The sequence below is a fragment of the Dryobates pubescens genome, chromosome 5 (genome assembly GCF_014839835.1).
Source record: "Dryobates pubescens isolate bDryPub1 chromosome 5, bDryPub1.pri, whole genome shotgun sequence".
In the NCBI taxonomy this organism is placed as follows: Eukaryota; Metazoa; Chordata; class Aves; order Piciformes; family Picidae; genus Dryobates; species Dryobates pubescens.
In genome coordinates this window covers 21,804,886-21,824,579 of record NC_071616.1, presented here as the reverse complement: position 1 = coordinate 21,824,579, position 19,694 = coordinate 21,804,886, and the positions used below count along the sequence as shown (strand labels likewise).

Genomic DNA, 19,694 nt, shown 5'->3' with positions numbered 1-19,694 from the left:
GGAGTGCTGCATGTAAGATTTTAATCAAGAAACTGCAGCAAGTTTATGAGCAATATATTTTCCTCTTAATGTGGCCAGCAATGAAAATCTGGTTGGCAAGGGGGAAAAAAGAGAACTTCTTCTCTCTCACCAATGTACTTTCCAACATGAAGAAAAAAAAAAAAAAAGATTTTGAATAAAGTGGCAATATGGATGCATTTGAAACTGCTAAATGTGATTCTTAATTGCTCATGATTGTCTCTCCAACAACTGGTAGGTTAACCATGGAAGGCTGACAGCCTGTACTAACTGACAATCAATATTGTTGAAGCGCAGAACCTTTGCCTGCGAGACACAAAAACATTTCATTTTCAAACACTACAGGACATCTGCTTCTGGAGAGAAAAAGTTGCTTCTTCTCAGCAATATGCACTGACTTGTAACTTGTTTTTTCTCCTTGCTCGGAAGAAACAAAAGTCTTCTTTATACCATATCCTTTCCACTAATCTGGCAGCTATCCAGTGTGGGTTTAAACAGATGTTCTGGAAAAAAAAATATGGCATATACAAATGAGATGGAATCCAGCAATTCAGTCATGGATTATTACAGATATAAAATGCAAAGGGATGAATTCTTCCCAGATACACATTCTCACTAATATTTGGCACTAGATGCAAGAACAGCACACAAACAAATCATTAATGCTCTCATAATAATTATTGTATATTTAGCACAAAGACCTCAGGCTGGCTCAAACTCTTCGCATTAAATTCTGTACAGATGCACGTTCAGGCTGAGGAGTTTATTCAAATGGCTGTATGCACCAAAGGCTTAGATATGTAAGTAACTTCACTTGTGCGAGTTTACAGGATTAAGCCCCATGTGATTATGTTATTGGCAACAATGGGCATTTCTTACTTTTCATGCTGAAGCCTTTGAATAAATCACACAATAATGAACAATTTGATGTTAAAAACAGAAGAATTTGAGTTTTGCTGTGTGTAAGTCTACTAAGCCTTATGGCGGCCACAGGGTTAGAAACTCAGTGGTAGAACTCATATAGACACACACTTCATAAATACATATTACACACAAGGTAATGAAACAGATAAAATTACCTTTTTTAATGCTGAAATGCATCTTACATTCCCCTGCCGTGAAGAGCAACCACCTAAGCCCTGAGTTATGGTAACATACATACATAGAATAAACCAGGTTGGAAGAGACCTTCAAGATCATCGCGTCCAACCCGACAACCAATCCGACACCACCCAAACATCTAACCCACGGCACCAAGCACCCCATCAAGTCTCCTCCTGAAAACCTCCAGTGATGGCAACTCCACCACCTCCCCAGGCATCCCATTCCAATGGGCAATCACTCTTTCTGTATAGAACTTTTTCCTAACATCTAGCCTGAACCTCCCCTGGCGCAGCCTGAGACTGTGTCCTCTTGTTCTGGTACTGGCCACCTGGGAGAAGAGACCAACATCCGTCTGTCTACAACCTCCCTTCAGGTAGTTGTAGAGAGTATTAAGGTCAGCCCTGAGTCTCCTCTTCTCCAGGCTAAGCAACCCCAGCTCCCTCAGCCTCTCCTCGTAGGGCTTATGCTCCAAACCCCTCACCAACTTTGTTGCTCTTCTCTGGACTCGTTCCAGCAAGTCAACATCCTTCCTAAACTGAGGGGCCCAGAACTGGACACAGTACTCGAGGTGCGGCCTAACCAGTGCAGTGTACATGGGCAGAATGACCTCCCTGCTCCTGCTGGCCACACTGTTCCTGATGCAGGCCAGGATGCCATTGGCCCTCTTAGCTGCCTGGGCACACTGCAGGCTCATGTTCAGTCTACCGTCAACCAGCACCCCCAGGTCCTCTCTGCCTGACTGCTCTCCAGCCACTCTGACCCCAGCTTGTAGCTCTGCATCCTGCAAAAGCAGCTGGGAAGGAGAACTTGTACCACGTGGTGGACCAGCCACAAGGTGGGAGTGAGGGCTGCTGGCAGCTTTGGGAAATGCCCAAAGAGCCTGCTTGCAGCTTTTACTTGATATCATAGAGACAGTATGATCCGATGGACAGAATAATATTCAAGAGCAAGCGTACCTGCAAGGTCCATGGAAGCCATGGTCATCCTATGCTTCTGGGTGAACCCTTGTCTCCTGACTTCAGCCTGAGCTCCTGGTAGCTGTAAGTGTTCCCACCATAACCTGCTTTCCTCCAAAGCTCTTATTTTGTAACTTTTCCCATTTTTCCCTCCTCCCTCATCTTACTTAATCTGAAATTAAAATTAATTTGCTTCATCCAGCTCTGATATCCTTTCAAATAAATGTGTCCTCCAAAAACCCCAAATCCCCTTTAGAGTAGCCCATAGAATGTATAGCGATGAAGCCAAACACTTACAAACTAAAAACTTTAAAAAAAAATAAAAAATTAACTTTTTAGAGCATTCACAAAGGATATTTGATTACTTGATAAATTTGATTACTTGATAAATTACTCCGTTTCCTATTGTTATTGCTGAACAACGTAAAATGAAAGATGGTGGGGAAATGCCAGGGTGAGGGGTGGGAGGGATTCACTTGCTCCCATTTTCCCTACTGCTGTTCTTTTCAGTCTCTAACTTCTCCTAATTTCATCAGCTTCTGAAAGGTTACAGGGAAATGCAAGCACAGGAAACTCTAGATTTTTTTACCCCTGTATTTTTTGCAATGAGAGCTCACTTGATGGGTTGCAATGGAGGGATAATGAGAAAATATAAATGGAGAAGACAAAGAATGGGGCAATTTTCTTTTTTTCTCTGGAGTCAAGGGGAAACACTAAACACCAGAAATCTGTGCAATCCAAGGATGCCAAATAATCACCATCCCAAACACAACTGGAAAAGCTGTTGCGTTTGAGAAGCTGTGAATGAAAAACAACCTGCACTGTTCTTGCCAGGAATGTGACAAGTCTGTTTGTCCCTTGTCCCACTGCTGCCTGTTGCTGCTACATGTGGTTTTTTTTCCTGGCCACTGCATAGGGCTGGGCTCACCCCAAAAACAATGCTGCTCACTGATGGTGCCCTCTGCCAGGGGCAGATGTTCTGGTGCTGAGAAAGCCAAGCTTCTAGCACTGCCTGTGCCACCCTACATCGCTTGTGTGTACCCTCCCTGTTACATACAACCACACATACCCATGCAGCACTCACGGGTACTTTACGCTCCACAGAACTGCTTTGAGCAGCCACATGGAGATGGTTTCCTTACATACTCTTGAGCAACTTTAACAATTTTAACTAAAGAAGAAGCTAAATGGAACATGCAGGCTGACTGCTGCAGTCTACCTGGTTCTTCTTTCAGGCTCAAGAAACCAAATGAGATAAAGCACAAAGCTTAGTGTATCCTCCCTAAGCTAGTAAGCAAGGCAGGCTTAATGGGTTATTTGATGATATCTGACTCTCTCTCTCTCTGAATAACATCTGCAAATACACTGAGTCTCTCTGGAATTGTTTTTGATTTATAAGAATTTGTTATTTAGAGCATTTCAAGCAGTCATTCCCTGGCTTGCTGTGTTGGCTGGTCACAGTGTCACGTTTGAGCTTTCTCATCCCCTGCCTCAAGAAATATCATTCTCATAATAATCAGGTGTTTGTTCTAGAAGCCTCCAAAGACAACAGGAGAGAGCCCGGATACTCTAAGCCTACTGCTGGGGGTTAGAAATGAGGATGATTCTAAAGCAGGGAAAGAAGACAAAATTAAACAAAAAAAGAGATCCAATTTCCAAAACTCCATTACATTTAGATTTCTCAGCAGCAGCCAGCTCAGCATTAGGCTCATTCACACATGCGTCCTGCCTCATGGTGTATCCACCTGGCTGCTGTGGCAAGGACAGTGACACCAGAAGCTTTACACCCCCCAGCCATCCCAGGGGCTCCTCCTGAACAACATCTGGCCTTTCTAGGAAAGGGCTCAGGCAGAACTGTTTGCCTGTTCCACAGCAGTCAAAGCACGGGAAGGAATCGGGAGGACGATGATGGAAAATGCAGTGGACACCACACCTACACCTTTGTCATCTCCACCGTACCTCTAGAGGGCTTCTGCCACAAGTAGCAGAGCGAATGCAAGCTTTCTTCCCTGTACCGAGACAGTAACACAAAAAGAGCTATCCTGGGGCAGACCAAAGGTACACCCAGTGTAGTGTTTTTGCTCCAACAAAGAACAGCAGAGGTATGGAGGGATGAATGTAAGAACAGGGTAAGCAATCAGTGATGCTTCCTCAGAATATTCTCCACACTGTTGATAGTGTGGCTTTCTAAGCCAAAACCAGTGCATTGTGTTTAACAATTTTTGGTGAATTTATGGACCATGAAAATTTGTCACAGTCCTTCAAATCCATGCAGTCTTAGCCCCCTAAAGGTACTGTGCCAAGAAAATCCACACCCTAACTACAATTCCATAAGGAATCAATTCCATTAATTCATCCTGAACCTACCATCTTGCCAAGCTGATCCACTGTTCCTGGTTCTTATCTTGGAAGAAAGAGGGAAGGACTGATTCCCTGTACTGATCCAATTCTGCTGGCTCCTGCCATCTCTCCCTGTGTTGCTCCACTGCAGTTGCAAGAGCTATCCCTTTGCAACCACACTGAGGTATGTGAGTTGACATCCCACCATCCCAGGAAGGCCAATGGCATCCTGGCCTGCATCGGGAACAGTGTGGCCAGCAGAAGCAGGGAGGTCATTGTGCCCCTGTACACTGCACTGGTTAGGCTGCACCTCGAGTGCTGTGTCCAGTTCTGGGCCCCTCAGTTTAGGAAGGATGTTGACTTGCTGGAGCGTGTCCAGAGAAGGGCAACAAGGTTGGTGAGGGGCTTGGAGCATAAGCCCTATGAGGAGAGACTGAGGCAGCTGGGGTTGCTTAGCCTGGAGAAGAAGAGACTCAGGGGTGACCTTATTGCTCTCTACAACTACCTGAAGGGAGGTTGTAGTGAGGCAGAGGTTGGTCTCTTCTCCCAGGCAACCAGTACCAGAACAAGAGGACACAGTCTCAGGCTGTGTCAGGGGAGGTTTAGGCTGGAGGTTAGGAGGAAGTTTTACACAGAGAGAGTGATTGCCCACTGGAATGGGCTGCCTGGGGAGGTGGTGGAGTCGCCATCACTGGGGGTGTTCAGGGCGAGGCTTGACAGGATGCTTGGTTGCATGGTTTAGTTGATTAGGTGGTGTTGGATGATAGGTTGGACATGATGATCTTGAAGGTCTCTTCCAACCTGGTTTGTTCTATTCTGTTCTATCCTGAACAGCAAGTTTGAGATTGGGAATGGTCTTGGACACATGCTCCAGTCTAGTAAGATCTTAACCCTCACCCAGGCACCATGGCTTAATTCATCAGTGCCCATAAAGAGTGTACAAGTACAAGGCATCACAAGAGTGGCAGCAGACGGAGCAGCCTGTACCCCAGTCTCTGCATGCATTTAGACAGAGAGTATGCAATCATCATTTTTCCAAGATTTGCTCAACCTTACCTACTCATTCCTTCAGACTTTAAAGTAAGTAACCTCTAAAAAAGTGGGCAGAGGCTAAAGAAGAAAGTCCCAGAAAAGACATCTGGGCAGGGACAGGAGGAAGGCACATGCCCCTATGCACTGTCACCAGCCTGCCTGAAAAGAGAACTAATATAATTTGTGTGGGATTTTCCTCCCCCTCCCGCAGATCAAAAGGACAGCAGCAATGCAATCTGCTGTTTGTGTAGGAAATGTGTCAGAAGAGGGAAGGAGGGGATACACATGGGAACATCTGCTCTAAGAAGCCACTTGAAATTTAACCATTTAGGTCCTGATCCAGGAGCACCTGCCTAGTGTTAAGCCTCAATGACACCAGGGCTGTGAACATACACAGCACCTTCTGCAAAGTTCTGAAGGAGGATGAGGGTGATGAGCAATTCTTCCTCTGGTTTCCTCAGTCTGGCCTTGTGTAGGAAAGTGAAACACTTCCTGGTGCTGCTGGGAACAAGGGTCACTCTGACAGCTCCATTGAAGATGTGCGAAGAATCATGCATGGCCAGAGTCACTCATCCCCATCCAGAAACACCTGGACAACTGCAAGATTTGCAACCTGGGTTCCTAAGTCATTGGTGCCAAGAGCAGGACACAGGGCAGATGGGACTTTTTTTCTCATTTTTCTGTCTAGGCTTTAAGTACCCAAAACCTCCCAATTCCTGCTTTTCTTGTTGCTCTCTCCCTCCTCCTGCATCAGCTGGGCCTGGCAGCCTGAAGGTAAAGAACCCATTGCAAAAATTTAAGGGAGGAGGGCAGCACATCCTGGGTTTTCTCTTCTGACTGTGACTATTACAGGTGCCCTGGTCACCCCTTGTGCCCTTTGCACAAAATACTTGTCTCTGAAATAAAGTATTTGCTGACCTGGCTTTGTAAAGCCATCACGTGTAGAGATAAGTACAGTGGGGAAAAATAAAATAAAAAAAAAGAAGAAGAAAGGTTGCATTCTTTCCACCTCCTGCATATAAAACTAAAAAGTCTCACATTGACCCAGTGCAACAGAGTCGAGCAGAAAAGGGAAAAAACAGCCCCATGTTGTTCTAGGCCAGGCGCCAAAACAACTTGTGAGAGTTTGTGCTGGCAGCGGTGTTCCCCAGCAGAGGGTCCATGCTCAGCTGCAGCAGTCATAACCACTGACTCTGCCTCCCAGGTCACCAATTCACCTTCCTGTTAGCCCTCTGCCACCCTAAACCTCCCACACGCTTAGGCAAAGGGGTTTCTTTTTTATTTGTTGGGTGCATCCAGTAAATTGTGTCCCATGATGGTCATTTACTACCCGCAGCAGCACATGAGAGACTGCCATCTCTGTGAAAACATCAACCTTAACTCAGTTTTGGACATGGTCCAACAAATCCTTTGCCCACAGAAATACTTTTACACAAGTATTTAAGTCAAGAGGATTCCTTGCATAAGTAAGGGATTGTGGGATTTAGCCTTTACCCATCTTATTTTTGCAGTAAATAAAATGTATTTTTTTCCAGCCTTTCTAGAGAACGTCACCATTTTTATCCTTTTCCTGCACTTCAGGTTTTGTCTGTTTCCCCAGAGTTCCCTAAAACTTCAAACACTGTTTAACTTGTAATTTCTTTCCAATCTCTTATTTGTAAAAATCTTTCATTTGCCCACCTTACCTGCAGACGTGACTTAAATCAGCAATCTGATCTCCTAGTTAGGAAAGACATATGTTGTTTGGATTTCAGTTTCTGCATGAGAGCCAGTCTTCTCAGTATTGATTCTGCAGCACTAGAAGAGCTGGGAAAGTTCAGGTGTAACTCCCAATAACAAAACAAAAGCACAAAATTCCAGGGTTCTTCTATATTTACTAATCTTAAAAAGAAAGCAGAGATACCTTCTTACAAGCCTGGTCTAAATCACAAATTACCCTCCCCCTGCTCCCCCCCTGCGATGCAGCAGAGCCTGAGAGTATTCAGATTACAAAGGTGTAGTTTGAACGTTGCTCTGGACTCAAGCTGGAGGCTATCTGCTTCACTTGGCTGAAAATAAGTACTTAGCCTTTTGGACTATGGAATTAAAGGCAGACATGAGCAGCAGCACATCACTTTGTGTACAATGCTTGCTACACAAACTAAGGTCCTACAGTCACTCCAGCCAAATGAACCATCTAGGCACATCCTCAAACCTGGGTCTTGCAGGTTGGCCAAACTAAGGGAAATGTAAAAGCCACAGTGTTTTTGCCCACTGCTACTTCTGCAACTCTTCTAGTCTGTTTAGTTTTACTTTAGTCCATTTTTTGTTTTATGCAAAGGAACATTTCACTGTTGTGCCACCTTCTGTGAAACCCCTTTGTGTACCAAATGGAAAATTCTGTCACCAACCCCATTTCCATGACAGTGATCCATTCATCTCTTCCTGCTTTGACTGGGTGACATCCTACCACTGATGCCTGCAGGTCCTGGGCAGGTGATTACCATTCCAGGTTGTTTCCTTTCACTTATTAATTGTTTCAGACTGACCTCCAGCTAAGCACTGTGCTGAGTGCCTTTTGGAAGCCTTTTTTCCAAATGCTTTTTAAGAAGTGTCACCAGGTTCAGCAGGCAAGACTGACCCGTTGCAAAAACATCAGGAGCACATCTTCATGAGCTGGTGTTTGGTTTTTTTTCTCGCAAGGTTCTGCACATTTTCTGACATTTCCACCATCCTGATTTGTTTCTAAGAGCAAACTACTAAAAACTTTCTCCTCCAGGGTGCAGGTGGAGCTCAGGCTCTTTGCTGGGGTGCAGGAGGAACTCAGTAATGTAACAGATTTGATCTCAAACTTCAGCCTGAACCCCTGGTGCTGTGAAGTCTGTAATTTCATTGCATAGTGAAGACATGACACATGAGCAAAGTCTTTAGTACACAAGCACGGGCTCTGAAATCAAAACTCTTCCACAGGCAGAGGGGTCCACCTGCAGCCAAGTTCAAACCTACTCAGGTTTCAGAGAGTCCCTTTCCCCTCACTGCAGCTTCACCTGGGTCCTAAACAATCATCTCCCCATAAGTCTAGCTGCACAGTTTCACATACCCAACTCTGCAGCCATATTCTGAGGCTTAATGCTAATCACATATTTCAGTGATTCATTAGAAGGGGACTTACACTGAAAGTGTAAGACCAAAGTTCCACGTTCATTTCCAGAGCACTAAAAGGCAAGTTATGTAAATTCACAGCAAGTACTTCTTCTTTTACTAGAAGAGCAAGATAAAAGTATAAACCCCATCCATAGGCAAAACAGTAAAGGAAGGGAGCAAAGGTTTTGGCAGACAGTGTGTAATAGAAGGGAGGCTACAAAGATATTTTTATTTGCATTTCTTACATGACATTCTCTGGACTTCCCCTCCACCCGGATTACATCAGAGGGAAGCGGAGAGACCAGTGTGATGGCTACTATAAAGCCCTGAGACAACAGTAGCTTTTTTTTTACTAGAAAAATGGTCCATCTTGCTCTTCCCATCCCCAATCTCCTATTTCTTTTTCCATCCTGGAAGCTGGACTACTCTGAGACATGGGTTTTGCATCCAGGCTCCCAAAGCAGTCAAGCAAAGGGTGGGAGCGTGCCAAGTTCAGCTTCTCTCTGCAGAGAGCTCCCAAACTCACTCCAAAATCCTTTCTATCCAACACAGCTTCTCCCAAAATCCTCATCTCAGCTTCTCTAACTAGACTGAGAATAACACCAAAGAAAGCCTGAGGCATAGCAAAGAGCAAGACAGATGCCCATGCTGAAGGGGTCTAACATGACAGCACAAAAAGCATATAGGGGTGAGGGAAGAAGCAAGCATCCAGGAAGGGAATGGAATGGAAACAGAGTATGATGTCAAAATAGAGAGTCTTGGAGGTGGAAGCAAGGAGCTTGGTTTTGATTCACTCCTTCATGAAAGGGTAAAGAAATAGTAGAGGTGATTGCTGCAGCTATCTGGATAGATTTGGAAGGACAGAAGTGGTCATCAATAAGGCCAACAAGAAGACTGTTGAAATGACTGTATAAACTGTGTGACACATGAAGGTTTTACTGTGAGGAATGGAGAAAAGTGAGATGCTTGGGATTTTACTATTTTAACTGGCACCTAGATGCATATTTGCTCAGGCTAGGTTGATTTGAAAACCCCACGGAAGAGCAAAAATCAGCAGAAGACCAAGACTGTATGCCACACCTGTGTAAGTATTTTACACCCCAAGATCGCACATTTATCTCATGAGGATCACACCACTTGTTCTAAGAATATATTCAGCCAATCCCACAAGTCCCAAGACCTTAAAAGACCTTGTACAGACAGTGGGATAGGTACACCAACTCTCTGCTTTACAAAGCTCAGGGTAATAGTTGGAGGTAAAATTGATTTATCCTGGGACTAAATATTTTCTGAGGACCTGCCGCTAAGTTGGCATCAGAATGTTGCTAGTATGAAGCCCTTTATTCTAGGTTATATTTTTGCTTAGCAAGTGGTTTCATTGTGAGATTTCCCAGTCCTAATCTAGCAAAACATTTCTGCAGTATTTAGCTCTCTCTTCTTCTGGGAGTTACTAAAATAAAGTGCATTGTTAACACAGTGTATTATTTGCTTACAAATAGAGCAACACCAATGGAGAACACCTCACTTAATAAGAAATCAGCAATTTACACTGGACCTTACTAGGGCTGCATATCTGGGAATACATGAACATCTGATTTAAAGACTTTTGTCTGGCCTGATAAATCTTTTGCCTGGTCCCAAAGCAGACACCAATTTTGTCTCTTACTGGTCATTTGTATTTATGTCCTTTCACTGTCATTCTTTATATATCCTGCTACAAATGTCTATCCATCTGATCATTTATAAAGTGGCTTCTCAATTTTTCTTCCTAGAGACGCATAAATTAATGAAACAAATATTAAAAAGGAAATGACACGCTTGATTGGACTGCATTTTTAAAAGTAAATGTATATTATATTCTGAACATGCCAAAGAAAACCCCAAGCAACATTAAAATATGGCTGCCAGAGTGAATAGCATGGGTGAAAAGGGGAAAAAACCCTCTCAGAGAGGAGAGCGTACCTTACCAATGCCATGTAAATTTCCTTCACTACTACAGACCAAGAAGTGTGCTCCCTTTAAAGACAAAGGGGGGCAAAAAAGGATTTTCAAAGGCTCCAGAAGTACCTTCATTTACCGTTTCTACAAGTCCAGAACACAGTAGATTGTAACAAAAAAAAACAGAAGTTGAGGGTTACCCAAGCTCAGTGAAACTAGGGAAGATGAATAACTGAGAGGAAGCTGTGTCCCCGCTGCTGAGAAGGGAGCTGCAGTACAGGTGTGATATTAAATGCCTGGCTGGTTTGGATAGGGATGTTGCAGGCTTTTGCTATGGAGCAGAACGTGACCTGTGCCAGCAGTACCTCTGCAAAGTCCTTTGCGCTCTTAATGCATATCACTAGATCGGTGTATCCCCATTGATAGCCATGTTACAGCAAATACAAGTTAATGTGTAATTTATATATGCGGCTTAGTGCTATCAGCCTATCCATTTGGTAGGATGACTTGACAAGGGCCCTAGCTGCTACAATATCTACTCCCAAATACTCCATCGCACACAGGGTCTCATTATCAGGGAGAAATCAGCAGGACAGCCATAAAACAAATACGACTCACATAAGCACACTGCTGAGAAGACTGTCTGCAATACATGCTCTGATTAATGTCTGGAATAGCAATAGTGCAAGTTAATGCTTTCTTGAGTCTTAGATGACGTGCTCAAAAAGATCTTTGGGAAGGTCATGCCCACTTTTATGACTTGACTGCAAACTGAGCAACCCCTCAAATGCTGACCTTGGATTTGATTGCAGCGTAGGTGCTGCAGTAGATTGCTAATTGGGGAAGGTCTGTGGATGCCAATGGCAGCTCCTTCTCTCACCACCACAGGACTCTTCATCCTTTGAGGTTAAATGCCTCCCTGTTTCAGAGCAGGGAGCAAAGTATTTGGTCCTTCTAATGTCTGCTGCTATCTGTGTGGGATAAATCAGCCTCTGGAAAAGTCTGGAAGAACTTCTGTAAATAGACCTCACTATGATAAATTCACTTAAAATAGCATCAATCCTGCGAGTATCTGACAATCTCAGACCCTGACTCCCCCTCTGAAATGTGACTTGGACTACCACAAAGAAGATGCCTTACAAAACCAAACAAACACTAAACAAACATGAAACAAACAAACAAAAAAACCAAGCAAAAAAAAAATCAACATAAAAGCACTAAAATCATATAGAAACAAACACAAGGAGGCTTCTGCCCAATGCAATGAGAGAGAAAACAAATTGCATGAAAAACCTGTTACTACCACTTCTGCATTTGGCCAACAATGAGGCCTAGAGAGGCCCCACTCAGTAAATATATACTCTTGCTGGATCAAAGGAGTAAGAATGGAAGCAAGTCCTCAGGCTTTATGGACCTCATCCAGTTGGTTTTTCTACTAATTTCTGTGGGCTTTGGCTGGCATCCAGGCAGCATAAACAACCAGGAGTAGGGCTAGCCTTGTTTGGCAAATGAAAACCGTACTAGCACCACTGATTGATACTCTCTCTGCCCTAAACCTGGGCTTTCTGCTCAACTCCAGAAGCCTCTATAAGCAGGAACAGGCTCGCTGGCAGCCAGGAGGGTTTTAGCCATACACAGGAATGCATGCAGCTGTACAGGGATGCCTCACATGGTGTTTCCTGACATCCCTGTTCATATTCAACCATCCTCATGTCCAGCAGCATGATGGTCATGGTCTCCCCAGAGCATGGACGCTGATCAGAGAGTTCCATATCAGCCAAGCAACTGCTGCTTGGCTCTGTTCCCTCAAGGGAGGGCTGAAAACAGAGCCTCTTCTGGACTTTATGGTAAGGGAGCTGCAAAAAGCTCAGAGGCCAGGGAGATGAAAGCAGATGGTTTGCTTACCATGTTATGCTTTCACATGGGCCTTCAGAAACTCAGGAGCTCTTGGAATAAAGTTCTGGGGCACTTCTTCCTGTTGCCTTGGCTTCAGTAACGACTTCAGGCTTGTTTACATTAGTGAGTTGTGCTACCAGTATTTTACACAACTGTAGTTAAATCAGTACAACACATGTACTGCATCTATTGTTGCCCTGGTGTGAAGGCGAGTATAGTGTTTCTGAATCCTGGACAAGTAAGCCAACAACATGGCACAAAATGGATACCTGCTTTCAGGCTTTCTCCCATTTCAGACTCGGTAATGACCACGGACTTACTGTGAAATTGTAATTGGCTTACTAAAAATAAGACACTGCTAGATACTATTCCTAGCTTACAGCACCCAAAGAGGAATGAAAATCCTCATTCTCTTTTTATATTTTCTCCCCTTATTATTAAAGGGAAGAGGGAAAATGGAACAAATAATTACACAAAACAAGGTATTTCTACCAGGCAGTGTAATTCATTGGAACACACGAGACAGAGACAGCAAAACTCTACAAGTCAATAAATCCACAGAGCAACTCAAGGGACATTGCACTTGCACTTTGGGAAAGAAATTGCTCCACTTTTGTTAAAGCCTGTACTTTCAGGCTGTGAATGCTGGACAACACTTGCTTTAAAAGGACAGGGAACTCCTGACTGTGTCTGTCACAGTGGACAAATAGATAAAGCTCTCAGCTTTACTGAACAATGACCAATTTAACCTCAGGACTCTTTCACTGGTGCTGGGGATGTCCACATTCCAGGCTGGACTTTCCCAATTTGAATAGCATGGATGATAGTATTACCAAACACCTGAGGAGAGCTTTGAGAGGATGGAGTCATTAATGCTCAAAAGACATTTAAAATAATTGTGGTCTGTAAGAGAAGCACAGTGCTGGCAATACAGACTGCAACTTCTGTGGCAGAGCCTAAAGATGAAATATCAAAGAATGGAATTAAATTAGTAACAAATCATCAGTAAACCTCATGTTTTAAAGTGCTAATCATGCACTAGAAAAGACATTTAAAAGCACTTGCTGTCCTGCAGGTATTGTGATCTAGACAAGACAATCCACAGAAAGGGGGAGAAGGCAGTTTCCCAGCTTTACTTGGTGGAGGGTCAAGCACAGCTCAAGACTCTGGCTGGCAGCTCGAAGTGACCACAGTGCTCCGCTGCCCCAAAGCTTCACAGCACTTTCAAACTCATCCATTTTTCTTCTCAAGGGCAGCAAACCCCTGAAACATCAACCGCAACCCGCCGACATAATCCATCTCTTCGTGTCCGCGGCCACCTCTGCCTCCCCCCCAGCGCTGCTGCAGCCCGCAGCCTCGCGGGACACCCTACGGCAGAGACGTGCACCCCCACACACACCCCGGAGCTAGGGAGGCAGCCTGGGCTCCGGCAGCCGGATTTCGGCGGCGGCCGAGTCTGACCCCGGGCGCTGCGGTAGGAACCGCGATGGGAACCGCGGCTGGTCTCCGCCCCACCCGCCAGCCCCGCTCTTCTCCACTCCCTCCCTCTGAAGGCGCTCACTTTTGATGGGATTACAGCTAATTAAAATTTAAAATTCAAATCAACTATCGAAAAGGTCATCTTGAAAAATCCGTCGGCATCTGGTATTTATCAGCTGACGCGCAACTAAAGATAAATCCGGGGCAGCACTTCACTGCTTGCCCCATCCCTGACGCGGGGCAGGAGCCGCGCAACTCCCGCTGCCGCGCTCCCGGCCCTCCGCGGATGCGGCCACTGTTCTCTGCCGGGCAGCTCGCCCCGCCGCACGTCGGGCTGCAGCGGGTGGACGCGCCCTCTCCGCGGCGGCGCAGCGGAGTTAGGAGCGGGACGGCCGCGCTGCCAATGCAGCGGCCCAGAGAGGAGGAGGAGAAAAAGGAGGAAGAAGGGGAGAAGGAGGAGGAGAGAGGGGGAGGGTGCAGCCGGCAGCACACACCGGCCGCCGCCGGCGGGGCTGGCCGGGGCGGTGGGGACTATTGTGTGCACCAGACGGAGACACACACACACACAGAGTCTCTCTCTCTCTCACTCACTCACTCACACACACACACACACACACCCGCGGCTCGGAGAGAAAGTATCGCGAGAGCGGCCGGCTAACAACCTGCTCCACAACACCACCGCGCCGCCGGCCGCACACCGCACCCGCGGAGCGCCGCGCACATGCGGACGCTGAGCCCCGCCACCGCCCGCCGGTAAGTACGCGGTGAGCCACTCGGGAGGGCAACTCCCCCGCCTTCCCCACCCCCTCCACCCCACATAACCCCCGGCGGAGGAAAGTCCTCCCTGCAAAGTTGGGGAGTGCAGCTGCAAAGGGGGGAGGCTCCGAAAAGCGGCTCCTTGGTGCACCCTTCCCCACCCCCCCCCCCCCCCCTCCACCCTGCCGCGCTCTCCACTCCGCGGTGCCTGGAGCCGGGCGCCGGCGAAGGTCACCGCGGCGGGCTGCGGGGAGCAACTTTGCGGTAGGAGGTGGGGTTCGGGAGGGGGGGGGTGGGGTGGTGGTGTAGAGTAGGGAGGGGGGGCGGGCTCGGGGCAAGTTTGTGGGATTTAATCGCGGGCTATAAATGGGGCTGCTGGAACTTTAAAAGGCAGCAAGCTGTGGTTGGCTGGTAGCGAGATTTGGAGTAACATATGGCATTAAAAGGCGCACAGCTGGAGGTAGCATTTCCATCGCAGTGAAGTCAGAGCAGCTGACTCTCCAGCTTGCGGTGTAATTAGCAAACCGAGCACTCCTCCTTCCCTCCCTCCCTCCCTCCCTCCCTCCCGCCGCGCCTCGCTCGCACTCGCGGCCGCGCTCCCTCCTGCCCGCCCGGCTCCGCGCCCGCGGCCGGCTCCGCCGCGCCCCGCGGGAAGGTAAGCGCCCGGCCGCGGCAGGTAGCCGGCTGCAGGAGCAGCCATGCCCTTTGCTGTCCTTACGCCTCTTGTTTCCCTCTTTGGCTTTTAACAACTTAATGGGAAACTTTTTCTCTTTATCCTTCCTCCCGCACCCCCTTAATGCCTGTGGGGGCCGGGGCCGCTGCTGCCCCCGCTGCTCCCTCCCCGCAAAAACGCCGCTTCCTCCGCGCCCGCCGCCAACGTTTTGTTGTGATTCGGTGCATAACGACTGAGGAGAAAGTTTCAGTGTGCGTGTGTGTGTGTGCGACGCGGGCGATAAGCTTTATTAAAAGATGCCCCGAGTTAGTGTTGCTGGGAATACAGACTGGGAGTTCATGCCTTTTATATATATGTGTGTGTGTGCGTGCATGCATCTTACTTTTAGTAAAGTGCTTAGTGGGAGAAACAAAGGTTGGAGGGGCTGCTGCTTTACTAGCTTTTGTTTACTTGCGATCAAGTTTTTCCTGTTCAGAGCAGGTGTGAAAGGATGAGACGCATGTTGTGTTGGGTTTTTTGCTCCTCTTTACCTTCCCTCCCTCCCCCACCTCCCCCTTTAATAAAACTATTACAGTCAATTAACAGTAAACGTTATCTCCAAGGCTGTTTCTTTGGCTTGTGTTACCAAAAAGCCGATCTGTTTGTTACAGCTGCTAGGAGGCTTTAGTTTACAGTAGCATTCAAGTTTTTCCTGTTTTGAACAGGTTATGAAGGAAGAATGGAGTTTCCAGACCATAGCCGCCAGTTGCTGCAGTGTCTGAGTCAGCAGCGTCACCAGGGCTTCCTGTGTGACTGTACTGTTTTAGTTGGAGAAGCTCAATTCAGAGCTCACAGAGCCGTTCTTGCCTCTTGCAGTATGTACTTCCATCTTTTCTACAGGGACCAGTTAGACAAAAGGGATATTGTGCATCTGAACAGTGACATTGTCACAGCCCCTGCCTTCAGCCTGCTGCTCGAATTCATGTACGAGGGAAAGCTGGAATTCAACAGTCTCCCCGTTGAAGATGTGCTGGCAGCAGCTAGCTACCTTCACATGTATGACATTGTGAAAGTCTGCAAGGGCAAGTTGAAAGATAAAGAATTATGTGCGGAAGAGAAGATTAATGATGAGGCGACTAGTTTGGAGAAAGCAGAGCATTTTCTAGATGCTGGAGTGCCCCTGGTACACGAGTTTGACCCAGGAAACAAACAAAAATTCAGCGTTGCAGAATACGAGAGAGCAGCAGGCAAAGAAAAGGTCAGCAGTCACCCCGCCTGGTCCTCTGATCATATAAGTGTCAGCTCTGTGCCGACAGAGGCAGAACCGTGCGCCACAGCAGCTGGAAAAACAAAGGCTAATGTCAATAGTTCCACAGGACCTTTGTCCCAAAGGTCTGTTAACCATCCCCTGGCCTCGAGTGATGTGGACTGTGCACTGGATTTGTCTTTCAAACCCGTGCCGGGGAGAGATTCCTTACACCCCTCCTATGTCTTTGGACAGCTGGCTTCCGACAGCCAGCAGCAGGGTACCGAGCCACTTGTTAAAGATGAACAAGACTTGCTGTCAGATCAGGAGGACAGCGAAGCCAGGAGTCCAGAGAGTCAGCATTTTGGGAATTCAGCCAAAAGCCTAGTGACAGGGTTAGGACACATGTTTGCGGGGAATGGCAGCTCTCATGCCCGAGAGGAGGATATAGATCAAGAGCGAGATGAGAGTGAGGACGACATGGATTCCTCAGACATCTCCTCGGGTGTCCTCGTGCCTCCTGGGCATATCTGCATTTGTCCCCTCTGTAGCAAGGTGTTCCCAAGTCCGCACATCCTTCAGCTGCACCTGAGCTCTCACTTCCGTGACAAGGACGGCTCCCGGACCCGCCTGTCCCCTGATGGGTCAGTCCCCACTTGTACCCTCTGTGGAAAGACTTTTTCTTGCATGTACACATTAAAGAGGCATGAGAGGACTCACTCGGGAGAGAAGCCCTACACCTGTGGCCAGTGTGGAAAGAGCTTCCAGTATTCCCACAACCTGAGCCGCCACGCGGTTGTGCACACCAGGGAGAAGCCCCATGGGTGCAAGTGGTGCGAGAGACGATTCACACAGTCTGGGGATTTGTACAGACATATCCGCAAATTTCATTGTGGCCTTGTAAAGTCCTTGGTTGTTTGAGATGTGATTTATTTTCTTTTTTCTCCCCTTTTAAAACAAAACAGGAAAAAAGGCAGCATCTGAATTGTAATTTCTGCCCCTCCTCCCCCCATTTATTTTGGTGATATTCCCTTCAGGTATATGGTCTTTAAAAGATGCAGAGGTATACACTCCAGAGGCCTTGTGATGAAACCCTTCCACCTTTCCATCTTCCCCCACCATTCTCCCTTCCCAGCACTGTCCTTTAGGTCTTCTCTTGTGCACCCATGTTACATTATTAATGTGAAATGATCTGAGTAATTCTGCAATGATTTAGCATCTGTTTTCATGCTGGAAGTACTTGCTTCATGGTCAGGGTGGGTGTTTTTTGTTGTTGTTTGGGGGTTTTTTTGTTTGTTGTGGGGTTTTTGTTTGTTTTGTTTCTCTTTAGTTTGAAAAAAAATTATCACCAAATTCCAGAGAAAAATTTGGATTCTATTAAGCTCCCCTAATGCTCTCTGCATGTTGCATAGAAACATCTGAAGAGGTGTACTATGATTTAAATACATTTCAGTGTAGAGAAACTTGTTTGCATATCACAGCATAAGCGGCTGTATTCTTATTTTATAGAGCTAGACAGGACCTTAAATTGGCCCAAATTATGAAAGGGGTTGAGGTTTCCTGGCTGCGTGTTTGGTACTGGTCATTTTTTATTCTCTTTGTTATATTAGAATAATTCTACAGTCAGTCCTAAATTCTGAATGAGAAGCATTTGCCTTGGGACTTGACTTAAATGCTACCCACCCAGCCTCCTCCCTGGACTGACCCTACTGAAAAGCTGCTTTTGAGCATAAAATATGGATGGAAAAACTCTTTCTGTCTGCAGCAGGTTTACTCCTGAAACATTGAAGGATGTGTGCTAGGACATAGAATAAAAAATCATAGGATACGTGAATATTTGCATTCCTGTATCATCACCCAGGGGCTGATCCTGTCCCCAGTGAGGGGATGGACAGCACCGCTGTAGTGATAATCCCTCGATATTGGTCTTTTGGGTTCACGGTAACTCACACCACATGTGTTAGGAGATACCCTGCTACCCTGTCTGAAGAGTTTGCTGCTAAAAATCAGCAGCTCAGAATTTTATTTGATTTTTTAATGAAGCTGGTGATTCCCTCTGGGGTAAATTCTGTGCAATTGCTGGTGTTCTGAAGGGGCACTGTGTAGATGAACTGCTGGAGGGGAAAAATGGCCCAACCTTTTTCCCCATGTCCCACCTTTTCAGGGACATTTTTTGAGGAATTTCTAGTTACTCCCCCACGCTTCTTCTTTTCCCCCCCCATTTTGTTTTCTCTCCCCCCCCCCCCCTTTATATTTGTTTGTAAACAGGCTGCCTGTAACTATAACCAGTATACTCCAAATAACTCAATTACTTGCCTAATAGAGCATCCTTTGGTCTGTGCATGGCAGTAAATATCAGATTATTCCCTTCCAGCCAAATTTCCTGTTCAAGGTACACATGTACATGGGACTGAAATATAATAATAATACCTGAGGGTTTTGAATGTTTTTCTGCTGCATTAGCATTGCTTCACCAGCTTTCCTGACACTCCTGGAGTTGTTTTGTGAAACTTAAGTGTTAATTTTGAAATTAATTTGAAGCGCTGAGTTTTGCTTAAAATACTGTATTTCATCTTATGAAGAAAGAATTTTCCAATGCCATTGCCCTCTGGTCTAAAAACTGAGCACTACCTACATAAATAATATGGAACTGATAGTTCTTTCTATTTTTTGTTTTTAAAGTACTTCCTTGTTTAAAGGAAATCAGGATATACTTGTTACAGCCTCCTCTTGTTATTCATCTCTTAAACTATGAATGTACATGTAATGTGAAATTTTGCTTCTATTTATAGATTTGGGGTTTGTTGCTTTCAGTCCGATTTCTTGACTGTAAAATATTTTTGCTGAACCTGTTACATATGAAAGTTGTGGGAGAGTACTGTATCTTGAGCATAAGTGGCTTCGGTACTGTGGTCTTATTCTACTTAATCTTTTTTTTCTTTTTTTCCTTTTTGCTGTGATTGGAAATAGCACTGAACAAAAATCTACTAAAATTAAGTTATTTTTCTTTCTACTAAAATTAAGTTATTTTTTTTTCTCCTGAAGATACTTGATATAGTATTTATTAGATTTTTTTTTTTGTAAGTGGAATTATTACTGTTAATCTATTTCAAAGCTAGTTAATTTACACCACTTTAAATTTTATAACAATGGG

The 19,694-nt window shown here is 45.8% G+C and overlaps 1 protein-coding gene across 1 annotated transcript; it reads left to right on the top strand.

Moving 5' to 3' along the window:
- Window positions 1-15,204: 15,204 nt before the first annotated feature.
- On the top strand, window positions 15,205-17,823 carry ZBTB42 (zinc finger and BTB domain containing 42). Its single transcript, XM_054161767.1, has 2 exons — window positions 15,205-15,297; window positions 16,020-17,823. The coding sequence occupies exon 2, from the start codon at window positions 16,034-16,036 to the stop codon at window positions 17,459-17,461; it is 1,428 nt and encodes a 475-aa protein (XP_054017742.1). The 5' UTR covers window positions 15,205-15,297; window positions 16,020-16,033; the 3' UTR covers window positions 17,462-17,823.
- Window positions 17,824-19,694: the final 1,871 nt, after the last annotated feature.